General features: G+C 43.0%; 1 protein-coding gene across 9 annotated transcripts in view; it reads right to left on the bottom strand.

The window, feature by feature from the left end:
* nbeaa (neurobeachin a) overlaps positions 1-13,955 on the bottom strand; it is a 174,111-nt gene that overhangs the window by 111,319 nt on the left and 48,837 nt on the right. For all 9 annotated transcript variants that reach the window (XM_072702183.1, XM_072702177.1, XM_072702179.1 and 6 more), the window contains exons 2-6: positions 10,098-10,329; positions 7,592-7,692; positions 7,176-7,271; positions 6,493-6,614; positions 3,550-3,676 (exon numbers count right to left, since the gene is read on the bottom strand). In XM_072702183.1, coding sequence (XP_072558284.1) covers positions 3,550-3,676; positions 6,493-6,614; positions 7,176-7,271; positions 7,592-7,692; positions 10,098-10,329 — 678 coding nt within the window. The remainder of the gene's footprint in view (positions 1-3,549; positions 3,677-6,492; positions 6,615-7,175; positions 7,272-7,591; positions 7,693-10,097; positions 10,330-13,955) is intronic.

Genomic DNA, 13,955 nt, shown 5'->3' with positions numbered 1-13,955 from the left:
AAAGAGAGACAAACTGCACCAGCAAAGATTAATGGTGCTCGCAAGTCAAAGCTCGCAGACAGAAATGGACACTTAATGGAGTGCTTTCTAAACACCACAAAAGTACAGCTTCAAAAATTACCTAAGCGCTGAATCAATGCTGGTGTGACCCTGTCTGAACAAACACTGTACATGGTGAGCTTCACAAAGTTGGTCGTTTTTGGTGGAGGTGGGGGCCCCACCTACAGAGGCTGAGTAGGGGCATGGATACCATGGCAGATTCAGGGGGAAAAGCACTTTACAGGGGCTTCTGAATATGTAAAATTCTAAATATTAATTATTTAATATTAAATATTAAATAAATATTATTGGGGGGGGGGGCATTTTCTAGCTATGAGCCTGCCTAGCTACAGCATCAAATGCTGCTGTAAAAATGACAACTAGGGGCCCTGGGCTACCTCCCAGATTAACCCAAGCAGAAGCCTGGCTTACTTGCATCTAAAGCAATGCACAAACTTGCATAACATGGTACAAGGAGCACAAAACTTTGACAACACAGCAATGGATAAACTAATTCACAGAAATGCAAAGGATGCTTATTCGACCCTACAATGTTTCTGCCCCCTGCATATGGCTCTGTGTGTGTGTGTGTGTGTGTGTGTGTGTATGTATGTATGTATGTATGTATGTATGTATGTATGTATGTATGTGTATATATATATATATATATACAGATGTAAAAATATGCATATCAATAACTTGCAAAAACCACAGACAAACTAAGCAAAGTCACACCAACTGTAATTGATTGTTTTTCCCCGAGTGTGCATAATCAATTCACAAATTCACAGAACTCACATTCTCCTCATTTTCACTTCTTAGTTGCCATGAAGGTTAAAAAAAACAAACAAAAAAACATCAAGGAAGGGACCTTAATTATATTAATTATTAATTATAGATCAGACCGCTGAGGGAAGGACATTGCTCGAACCTCGATTTTTGTGTATAAGTAGCTGTGGGATCCAGTGATACCCATCAAAGCATACAAGCATATATACAGACACTAAACGTTCGCAGTGTCAGGCCCACAGACTGACAAAGTAACAAAGGGCAAACTTAAAATCACCGATGATGGAAATGGGATAGGGGAGGAATTAGTGTGTCACTGGTCACTGCCTGGCATGACCCAAAGAGAACTGGCAAACTGACCGAGCAGTGGCATTCAAAGTTATCTTGATCCCCCACTACCCAAACACCCCAAATAAATTGTAATTATTAGTTACATTTTTATACATTTTATTAATATATATTTAATACCATCATGCAATGTATCCATATTTTTCTTAAGGTTGCAATTTCAAAATTCAAACCTCAGTTTTTTCTGTTTTTTTTTTCTCCTCTCACCAGTCCCCCCTCCCGCTAGCAATTCCATCATACGTCACCCATGCTTTAAGCATTGGGGTGGGGGGGTTGAGGTCTCCATCCATTTAAGGGGAACCAGGGGGTTGTATTGGCTGGTTCTGAATATTTGTGGAGGTTACAGATATTAACCTAATAGATATTAAGTGCATTTCAAGGCTTCAAAGAACAAATTTAAATATAATGTATAAGCCCCCCCCCACTCTATTCAAAGCAGCTCCAGCTCAGGTTCCATGACAACTAGGTAAACATACTGTAAAGTGTAATAATGGAGGCTAAGGAAACAACTGCTTTGTGCAACCTCTTTGGGGGGGGGGCTTATACAGGGCCATAGAATCAGCAAACCGAATATACAGAAATCAAATGGTCCCCCCCTGCCTCCCCATGTGGATCAGGCTGCCACTCCCATAAAGAGTAACCCAGTCTCAGTGTCCGTGGTCAACCGCTGGCTGGGCACCAACCCTGCCATCAATTTAAGGCAACCAGCGATACAATTAGTGGTATCTGGTAACGAGGAATACACCGTTCATTAGGCATCATCATTAGCGTGTTTGCTGAATGGAGCTGGCAAATGGCACGCCACAACTGTCAACTGGGGGCAGAAAAACAAAGCACAAAGGACTCCCCCTGCCCCCCTGCCACTCCCCCAGAACCCACAGCAGAGGCTGACAGACATAGCCTGAAGTGCAGCACCAAGATTATTGGCTACAAACACAGTAGAACCAGCCAATATATCACCAACCTTGCGCTGGCACTGAGCCAGCCGGCACCATTTGGCAGTGTATGGCTCTGCAGTTTTTATGCTCAGAATATTGGTGGTTCAAATCCCATAGGCAGAAAAATATTTATATTACTACTTGCACCTTGAGCAAGGCCTTAAAAACTCAAAAATTGCTCAAGTGAATTCAGAGAAATTGCCGACCTTGAGGTCTCACCCCAAGCATTGGTCTCTCCTGTGTCTCTCAGAGAAGAGAAAGACAGGATACGTGGAGACTGAACTTCGTAATACTAGCATTTTGTTGTTAAATAATAAAAAAGGAGATTTTTTGGTTTTTTTTTTTGCAAACACACATAGGCAAGTACAAAATAGCATATAAATAATAGTTTTGGGGTTTGCCCTGCTGTCACAACCCCAGGAAACTATAACCCAAGCAAAGCATTATGGGTCCAGGCCTTGGATGAATCAAATGCGTGTCGCATTATGCTTTCTCACCACAGCACATATAATCATGCTTCGGTAACATCACTACTGTTCGTCGATCAGGTTGGAAGCCGTGACCCCAAACCCACCTCCCATCTCCCTTAATCTGAAAAGAACTTCAGAAAGACTCTAGTACAAGCAGGTGTGAGTGGGTAACTCTACCATGAGACGCGGGGAAGTGCCAGAAAATCGATATGGATTACAGCAGAATGGAATCATGCAGAAGTTCAGAAATTCAGAAAGTTTATTGTGTGTGTGGATATTTTCATTTTCTTAAATGGATGCCAATCCCATAACAGATGTGGCTACATGTCACCTTATCAGGGCTTCTCCCCCCCCCGTTTGATCGTTAGCATATTTCTGTCATCATTCTGGCTCCTGGCAATTTCATAAGCATGTCATCCTTTTCTTGACACGAGGGCATGAGCAAGATAAATACTGCGGTTAATAATTGCGCTATTTCATTAGGAAGCTTCATTACTGAAACACTCATTCAGAGTTTGCATACAAGTGATGCAATTTAATCACTGGGCCTTCAAGTGGCATTTGCAAATCCTCCTTCCTACTCCCCCCCCCCCTTTTCAGTTTTAAGCTCCTGTTTTCCCATCTTCCATTTCTGTTTTACAAGGTCAAATGCAAATAAGCTTTACTTCCGGCCAGGTAAAGACAGCTGTGAATCAGATGGGGGGGGGGGGGGGGGTCCAAATACTGGGTGCTTTTGGGATTTTTTTGGGGGGGCTGCTAAAAGCCAAAATTCAGCTGGATTTCTTCTCCAGCCCCCCCCCCCCCCCCCCAAAGGTGATCCACCACTGATATCAGTTTTCATAAAAAGAATTCTTTGTCTGTTCTCTCCTTGTTGGCATGAGCAAACTCTGGCAAATGCTAAAATTAACCGGCGGAATAGACAGGATAAAAGTGTCGGCGCCCATGCAGCAGTTTGAGGCGCGTACCTTGCGAGGCTGGAAGTCGTACTTCACGCAGTGCTGGAAGCCCTTGCCCTTCGACTTCAGCGACGTCACAATCAAACAGTTCCCGACGAAATGCGCAGAGTAACCGATGCCCTTGCTGGTCCGAAAGCTGTTCAAAGAACGGGGGGGGGGGGGAAACATTTGCATTAGCTGTCACAGATTAAACGTGCAGAGACATCATAAAGGCTATATTTGTCACCAAACACAAAAAAAAAGAGACAACTGTAAAAAAAAAAAAAAAAAAAACTAATTTGGTTAAATATGGATTTCAGTCCCCAATAAAAAAATATATACTAAAAATACACTCATTGATGTTCAGATTCAACTTAACTATTCATTGCCCTCTGTATACATAGCAATTAGCACAAATAAATATCAAATATGGTTACACATTAACATTCAGGAATTAATCTGTGGGGATATCCGTCCATCCATTCATCCATCCGTCCATCCATCCATCCATCCATCCGTCCATCCATCCATCCTCTATACCCACTGGTCCAATGCAAGGCTGTGGGGGTCCAGGTCTCGGAAGATACAGACTAAAGGCAAGGGATAACCCAGGACGGTGCGCCAACCCATCACAGGGAACACACATACACACAGACACACACACACACAATTCACCTCTGCACTGTTTTATAGAACACATATCGCTGCTTTTGACTAGTCAGTCAAGTGACAGACTGATTGTCACTCTATGGCATCCGTCTCAAAATTGTCAGCTGTAGACAGATAGAATTAAAACCCGCAACAAGCCTGAGGTACGGAGTTCTTAGCTCAGCCACTAGAGCTCGCCACCAGTCAGACGTTACAGATGTTCAGCGTGTCAAAACACCTGCCGCCACAGGCCATCGCTGGACATGCGTCTGGTCTTCCGGTTTCCCAAGAGGCACTGCACTGAGTCTCATTCTGACCCGGTTCCCATGTTCCCCCACCACTGGCTGAGACACTGCCCTGGTTGGTGTGACCAGCTAGACACCAGACTGCTACCTTCATAATGCCTTTATAATGCACTCATAGAACATTCAAAAGCAGCATCTACAGTAAGTATACCTTAACATCCTAACATACTTTAACAGCATTAATATACATTAATAGCAAACACTATATGATAAGAAACATTATAATTGTTTAATCATATAATGTTTGTTATAAATGTATAATAAAGCTGTTAATGTATATTAGGATGTTATGGTATACTTATATGCTTCTTATGAATGTTTTATGAATGCATTATGAAAGTGCACTGAATGTTCTATGAATGCATTAGTAAGGCAATATGAAGGTGCAGTCAAACATTACCCACCAGATTTTGGGAATCAGAGTTTGGCCTTAAAACCATACCAATGACTTAACCGGTGACCCCACTGCCATAACCTTTGACCCTGCTCATCCAATCAGCAACAGTGTCAACATGCCATCCCTTCAATGTCACCTTTCCTCACACTCACTCTTTCTCCGGACGTGTATGTGATGGCATCGATATCCATTTACCCACTCGGTGGTTGTACCGGTGCCCCCCCGCGCACCCACCCAGTCACTAAAATTACACAGTGTTTTATTTCACTCTCACCACCTACATCAAAATGCCTTCTTTGGTGTATTTAACCACTTTATATGTTGTAATAGTTGCAGTTTAACAGGTCAAATGCCATTTTAGCAGGTTAATGGCTAACAACGGTGGGAGTGAGCCAGGCAACCTAGATGATCTTTAACACATCCCACGTTCGTCGGCCAGCACATTTGCAGCTGACCCACATAATGAGAAGACAACTGGACAGAGAGGATGAGACCCCCCCCCCTTCTTTTCATCGTCTGTTCTTGTCAGTTAACAAAATCTTCGGCCACCACAGATAGGCCCACAGTACGATTGTGGTTTTAAAGCTTAACGATAAATTAAAACGAAAGACTGGGACCATGAGCACACTCTATTTCAACACCTGGTAAATCAATACTTGGGTGTGGGATCAATGGCTTTAAAGGCATTAACAAAAAATGTGTTAATGTAAACTGGTACTGAACTTCATGGGATGATCAGAAATACTGATCTGTAAATGGCCAGAAGGGTAACTTTATCTAATGCATTACGCATAAGATGTCTGATGACAGGTCATTAAAGTGGTCAGACAAGTAAATGGCAAGGAGCAGAATTAAATCGATTCTATAATATTAAATGACTCAGTTAATAACCTCCATTTTGGCAGAAAAATTATGTCTTTGTCACTCTACAGCTATTCTTTATAATTTCTTTTTTGATTGTTAACTAAAACATAAGGAGGAATAACTAGATACAGTATTCAGAAAGTAAACCCCTCTCTGTGTTTCATAACGGTTTTGCGATTTGAAAGGCCGTAATGAAATCTAAAGGTCACCGCTAACGGCTCGGTGCAGCCCAGCTCAGCGGTGCGTTTCCGGAGCCCGCCTCCATTTGCTGCGTCTTCCAATAAATCGTTATGATATTTGACCATAATTAACACCTAAATTATGCTACCTGTACATCCCATCCCAGATTCATAACCCCAGAAGCCGCTACCCTCATGTCTCGTGTTCACACAAAATGAGTACTGCATCTGAAACATAGCTGCAGAGTTGGGCATTTCAGATCCAGAAGCTACAAATCCAGACCAAGATTTTATTTCTACCAATCAGCTCACTACTCTGTGACTATGGCACTTTACGCTCAGTTGGTTGGTAGAAATAAAATCCTTGTCTGGATTTGTAGCTTCTGGACCGTAAATGCCCAACACTGTTCAGATACAGGATCTTTTCTGCTTTAACCAACTAGGCACAGGTTAAGATGACATTCTGGTTGGATTTTCCACTCCTTAGGCTTACACCTCATGTTGGCAGATTGCCTAGACCCACCAAAAGGTCTCCAGATCCCTTCACCAGTAGCCATGACATCCGTGGAGGCAAACTTACCAGTACAAGTACGGTTTATCCTTGTCCACATTGATATTGTTGAGAGGGTCCATTCGGAACCAAGTGTTGAGAGTGAAACCATTCTGGTAAGGCCACTTTGCAATGGGAGGTAATGCAATGGCCTGCGGAGACAGGTAAAAGGGGTGATAAATCAGAAAACATCCTAGCCAATCAAGTCATCTAAAAGGGACATAAGACGTTTCAACCAATCAAGTCATCTAATAGGGACACATAAGACAACATCTCAGCCAACAGAGTCATCTAGACTGGCCCAAGATTGATCCCGGGCAGATGAATACATGTGACCAAGCAGGTTCAAATCGAATTACGTTAAGCTACTCAGAAGCTAACAGCCTTGTGAGCCAGACTTGTTAAACTCTATTAATCCATGAAGCCTCATGCAGAATTACAGCTGACATAAATCAGTGAAGTACTGTATTTATCATTCCAACAAATTAATGCCAGAGTTCAGGGAGTATTCTCAAAATCAGAACTAAAGATCCTAACTCAACCTTTAAAGAGGCAAACCTACTAGGAAGTCTGAGGTTCTAGAATGAAGTTCATAAAAAGTAAGATATTCCAAATTTCTGATTATTTTCTTTCCATAATCAGCATAAACTACAGAACATCTGTTTCATTCCCTGCTGCAAGTGGGCAGACAGGGAATGACAGGTGGGACTTACTGCCGCACTGCGTCCTGGGAAGTTAAAGAAGGTGTCGGGCCCGTGCCTCTGGGGCATCTGATTCAGCACTGATAGCAGCTTGATGGCGTGTCTTGGCTGCAGAGGAGGAGGAGGAAAACATGCAGGGAAAAGATGGAGTTACTCATAAGAAAACAGGAGGTAAAAGGGGATAAAAAAAACCAGGATAACACCTTCACGGCTCCTCCTGCTACAGATCAATGTTGTGTCAAATCAGATCCAATCAGATCTACGCCTCCTTTGCCCACTCCCACCACTGTCAGTCAATAATCAGGCCACAGCAAATGGATGGGTCCCTCGAGGGACTTTCTCTGAGCTGGTTAATGCTGCTCCATCGAGGGACCAAACCGTTAAATTGCGCATCAGCCTGCACGCCCCGGCTCCCTGTCCAGGCTCACCCATACTCCGTTCTCCCCACGCAGCATGCTGAAGAGGAGTTTCAACTCCTTCACTGTGATGCTGTAGCTGGCCAGCACACCCAGCATGTCCACCAGCAGATCTGCGCCACAGGGAAGGAGAAACAAACTGTCAGACACGAAATAGGGATGAACCCCAATGAAGAGACACAAGGAACCCTAGACCAACAGCAGATTAACTGTTACTATGTCCATATGAGGCAGGATATGTGGAGACAGGTGAGCTTTCGGAAATATACCAAATATTCAGACATAAGTCTGATCTGTTCTATGGAAAGAAGCCCCCAGTCATCCGTGTGCCTGAATACATATCTACATGCACAGCCTTATCCAATGTTTACATATTATGGATGTTATCAAACTGTTCGGTATGCCCTCTTCTGTTGTATAAAGTCATTTAAATTCTATTCCTAGAAGATAAGACAACCCTAGTTTGTTAGATGTATTTTTTTTTGGGAAAGAAGACTCTCATATTCCTGCCAGTACGTATAGGAAATGACAGGCATATCGTAATGCCGTGGTTCACATGTATGTATTGAACCGTGGGGGGCGAACCGAACGGTTCAATAATATACCGTATACTGGTACACGGTTAAGTGAACATAACCTAAATATACGGTTATTTGGAAAAATAAAGAGTTCGTTGTTTAAGTAAAGGGTGACGTGTTTTTTCTCTTTAAATATAAGGATACAGAAACCTTAGGTTGCCATGGCCCCAAAACCACGATAGATACCGAACTGTGGCCAAACAGTATCGTTACACCGCTATTACATATACATTTCTTCTGTTAGTATTAATACTTCTTATTTTGTGCTCGACATTTGTCGGTGTTGTTCAACTGATTTTTGTTTATATAATACCCTGTCTTGCTTTGGCACTAACTGAAAGGCTCTCACTGCCAATAAAGCAGCAGAGTTTGAGAGAGAAGGGAGAAAAAGAGATAGAAAGTATTGGTACTGTAACAGAGAGAATAAGGATGAGAGAGCAAGTGACAGGGAGCGTGACTAACAGAGAGGAGGAGAGCAAGAGTGACAGGGGAGAGAGGGAATGAAAGAGAAAGATGTGGCTTGATATCCTTTCAAAGCAGAGAGCTTTTATTATTGTGAGCATATCCATCTTTCTATTGCTGTTCATCGATGCTGTTTACTGTCAGGCCATGAAATCGTTCGGGGAATGTGATAGAAAGCAAGCCAGGCAAGACCAAGAACCACCTGACCCCGATGGCACGAGCGAGTAACTGAGGAATGTCCTGCACCAACCATCACACGGCTTCCCAGCAGCCCAGCAGAACCTGAGATTTCTGTGTATGAACCTTTTCCCAGGCCTGTTCACGCATCCAGGGGAAAAAAATCATATTATCCTGTCCTTTCAACCCAGGCAAACAACATTCGCCACAGCATTCTCGCAGTGAGCAAACTGGGAATGTCCCCTTTATGTCTACATAAAACCAGTATGGAAACAAACAGTTTCACCAATCCTTTTCTTTTGTCTGGGGGGGGGCAGTGATCCCACAAAACATCTCAAGAGATGTAGAGCCACAAAAATCCACAGAGGTGTTTAGAGAAGAGCTGGTGTCAGTCTGAGAAGGTCCAAACAAGACCAAACAGGGAATGGTGACCCGTGACATAGCGCCAAGCACTGACAATAATAACTTAACCAAATTTCTAATATTGCTTTTAAAATATATTTCAAGGTTCTGTTATGAAAATAACCCTGACTAATGAGATTTTTTTTTCAATTTGTTTTCCTCTCAACACTCGAACTCTTCTTCGCTTTTGCCCCTGTACCATCGCTTGGGTAAATGAAATTGTGTTAATCCACTGTGAAAGACTGGAGCGTGGAATCATAGGAATTTTGCTAAATGGTTCAGGTGAGTGTGTCAGGCTTTGAGCACCCACCCAACCATGCACATTGGCATCCAGCACAGAAAACAAAGAACCTGAGACAACCTCTCAGCATAAAAAACACTAGTGCACAGCAGTACTTCTGCAAGCAAGCAAGGTCAAGCTATTGCTATGTTTGTCAGGTCAGGCTGGAAACACATTAAATGTCAGTGAGAGCACTGGCATTATCAACCATGTTTGCATAGATAGGCTGGAAGCACACTTAATGCCTGCGAGACCACTGGCAACATCAGACGTGTCTAAGGTCAGGTTGGAAGCAAGTTTAATGCTTGTGAGATCATTGGAAACATCATACATGTTTGGGAGTATGTTTAATGTCCATGAAAGCATTAGAATCATCAGCCATTTTGTAACATTTGATGTCTGGTCAGTCACTGGAACCGGCAAAGATTACAGTGCCATATCTATGGATGTTTTACTAAATCTGGAGGGTATTCCACAAAGTAGGATTCCTTTATCAGTTGTCTTGGACCCACCTCCTCTACAATCCAATTAGTTATTTCTCTGAACCAATATTTTTTCCTCCTGCTCTCAGAACATTTTTGTGCAAGTAAACAGTAAGGTCCATAGACCGTGGACATACCTGCGATCATATCATCAACGGCACCCATCCTGGTGAGCACCTGCTGGATGAGGCCCACCTCGGTGCTGGTCTGCAGGTTACGCACGCTCTTGCGCAAGATGGCTGTGAACATGCTCCACATTTCGGCCTGGCAGGGCAAGTCGCAGTGCTCCAGCAGCTCCACCATGCAGCCGATGCTCTCCGCATCCTGGATGATGAAGTTGGTCTCCAGGTCAAACTCACCGCCCACGAGCTGCATGACACCAAAAAGGAAAACAAGCAAGAGCTCAGGAAATGAGTCTCAATTCCAACAGAGTATGGCTCAGCCTGTTATAACCCAGGAAACACTACCAAGACTGGGGGGTGCTGTGTGGCTCAGCAGGTCAAGCCTCTATGCCTGTGATCAGGTCACCAGCTCAAACCGTGGTCTCAGTAGAACAGTCACATCTCCACTGGGCCCTTAAAGTAAGGCCCCTAACCCCCTGAAATGCTCCGGGGCCATTGAATAAATGGCCCAACCCTATGCTCAGACAAATACATAAAAGCTCTGAACTGTTTTTATGTATCTGTGTGTGCATATCTCAAAGAAGAATGTGATGTGACATGTGGAAAAGGATTCCAATGTTCTTGTGCGAATTGGCAAGTAAAGCATCGTGTCATTTCACCAAATGACCTCAGATAAACCCTTATTTCAAGTGTCTCCAAAATTTGGACCAGCCAAGCACTAGCTAAAGATATTATCACTATTAACTCATTATAGTTACTGCCCATTTACCAAAATAATTATTGCTACTTAAATGGTTTGCTTGTTAGACTGTCAGAACAGACGCGCTTCCTTGACAGCACCAGGCTTGACAGCATTTACCGTGTGTATTTCCTGTCAGCTTCTGAGCTGAACTGAACAGACAAAAGGAAAATGGGAGACAAAGAACTTCAGGAGAAGAGAAGAGGTGACAGGTGCAAAAAAAAACATCTAGACTGGTAGAGAGAAGAAAGGATAAGAGGGGCAATAAACCATAAAATCATACAAGAGAGATACCTTCTCTGTATTTCTATACACATATGTGTGGACTTGTTAGTGTCCTGCACAGAAAAAAGCCCTCCATTCAGCCTCTGGCTTCTTTTACGCGAGTAAACAAACAAGCCCCCACACTACTGTAGAATTATACACATTATAACTTCTGCTTGGTGGTGCTTTTTTGGAGCTTCAGAATACGCCTTTCTTAAGTGAGGTACTCTTGGTGTGAGATGGGCCGCGCACTCTCCCATTACGTGCTGTACCGGCGGGCGAGCACCAGGGCAGCAACTCCTCACGTGGTGGCACTGCTTGGTAGCAAAAGCACCCAGGAGATGAAAAAGCCATGCAAGGCACCATGGCTGAAGCAGACGCAAAATAAGGTCCCAGTAATGACAGCATTGGAGGAATTTGTGCAACTAACATTAACTTGGATCTTGGTGTCTACATATAGAATTGTGTGTCAGACCCATTTTCTTGTGCTTGTGGCAGAGTCTGGAGCAGTATTGATGATTTGTATAGATGTTATAAATCTCTAGGGTATTGTACTACTTTTAGTTTTGGTGGAGGTTTCAGGGGTTATTTTACCTCAAAAAGCATTCATCTTTCTCTGTGTTATGCCCTCACAGACACAATAATCATCCAGATTAATGCAGTCAGTCGTCATCACCTGTCACTGACGACAACCTTGCGAAACCCCACCCACACTGGCCCATGGGAGTGATGGGTAACATAGCTATTTATTCCTAGACTGAGGCGCCGGGTAACATGAGACTCGTCAGCCTGAAGCTCACAACATGTCCTACATGACAGACTACTTTGAAGAGGCACAACGTTCCTGTTGGCATGCGATCAACTGAGACAGACGATCACTGTAAAATGAAGAAATGATGAAAGCTAGATGGGATCACATGACCCAGCCTGGTGGATTACAACCAGTCAAGATCACATCACTGATCTTGAGATTTAATGACTTGGTAATATTTTTCTGAACTTCTGGTATGCATCTAAATCCTTAGATCTCCTTGTTTGTGGTGTTTTTGTTGAGAAGAATGGTTTGTAACCGTTTTTAAAGTCCTTTTCTGTGTTCATGAACCCGGACATGGAAGACAACGGGGAAAGCTATCCACCATCTTCTCAGTATCCAATACCTTGTTTGAACCTCTCTTTTCCTTAATAAGTAATCACCTCCATCAATTATCTAATATTCTAATAACAGCAGTACTAGTTTTAGTTTTGTTACTATTATGGTGCTTGTACAGCCAATACTTTATGTAAAAGTTAAGTCCTTTAGCTTTACAGTGTATAAGAAAAGTAAATGGGGGAAAAAGCAAATGCTCCAGGGCAGTGGTTGTCCAGTCTCTCCAGAGACCTGTAGTCTTCCATATGCTGATTATATCCCATCAGCAGCACACCTGCAGGCTATAAAGCTTTTGCTACGGTTTATCCAATGAGCGGTTTCATCTACATAGTGCTCAAACCCCACAAAGTCCCAAACGTACGTGAGCAGAAAACTGATTAGCATCAGAAAAAACCAGAACAAAGTGGATCCGTTAAGCACACTTAAAAAGAACACAGTCACCCCGTAGCACATGGCCAGACCCGTTACTGTCTTAAATTTCATACATTATCCAATTTGTAGCTCATTACGTATTTTAAGTGTTTCCGCGGAAAAAAATAATTGTGTTGCGGTGGAGGACCACATCGTTATTTGTGTTTCATATTAGTTCCGAAACTATAAATGGCTTGTTAAACATAAATTAGATGTTAAAACGCAACTTTCCATCCGAAGCTTGCGTTCAGGAAAAAGAACAATATGCTTGTGCCTTTTATCTTCCAAGCGCAAAAATCATTACGCGAAATTAGGGCAGAGCTGGGAATAACCAAAAAGCTCCATTCTTTGGTTTTAACTGCCTTACACCGAGAATCCCAACGACGGCCGATGCTGTACCGACGACGTGTGTAAAACCGTTCCCACTTTTCCCCCTACTATATTACGCCGCATTTTTCTGCAAGGATTAGCTGTTACTTTTTATGGACGTTTACACGCCTACGAAAACAAATACACGATGTAACGAGGTAACAGATGCCTTGTATACATGTCGCGTAGCCAGGGGACCATTTTCAGCACCTGTTCCCGCCGAAGCTCTTACCTATTTTATAAATGACGCTGCACGAGACGTACGAAATTCAAGCAGCAGGATCGCCCGACAAGGCATCATGCGCCAGAAACGGCGCCTTCATATTTAGGCTACAGTAAAACTGTCCAATTTAACACCGTTCCAGCGAAATATTAACTTTTTTTGTTAAAGCCTCAGAAACGGCAGATTCATATTTAGGCTGCGCTAAAACTGTCCAATTCAACACCATTCCAGCGAAATGTTAACTTGTTGTTAAAGCGTTAAATGATTTTTTTTCCCCGGCTAGTTTTCATTTGGAGATAGTGTCCAAACACACGTCACTATATGGATTGTATACACCGCACAGGATTTGAACATCCTTATCTATAGAGAAAAGACACCTGCTCGGCCTCCTTCCGACCATTATGTCACGTTAATATCACGTGACCCCGCCATTGTCTTATCAGGATTTTACCTTCCCGACAGGTGGTCTCTCTGGAAGGTACACCTGACAAATATTGTGGCTGGCATCATGCCCATCCCCCACGGAACGGAAACCAATCCAAAGTGTACGGCTGCTATTTTTAAAAACCTTTTCATTATTGATGCATTTTGCATTTGCACAAAAGTATTTTCATTTACATGATTTCAGTATGTTCATCCTTATGCAACAGACTATGAAGTAAGCCCAGCGCCATACACACTGAAGCCACCTGTGGTACTTCGCTTCAGATGGTGAACTCT

The sequence above is a fragment of the Paramormyrops kingsleyae genome, chromosome 18, assembly GCF_048594095.1.
Source record: "Paramormyrops kingsleyae isolate MSU_618 chromosome 18, PKINGS_0.4, whole genome shotgun sequence".
Classification (NCBI taxonomy): Eukaryota; Metazoa; Chordata; class Actinopteri; order Osteoglossiformes; family Mormyridae; genus Paramormyrops; species Paramormyrops kingsleyae.
This window is presented reverse-complemented; position numbering and strand designations above follow the sequence as displayed.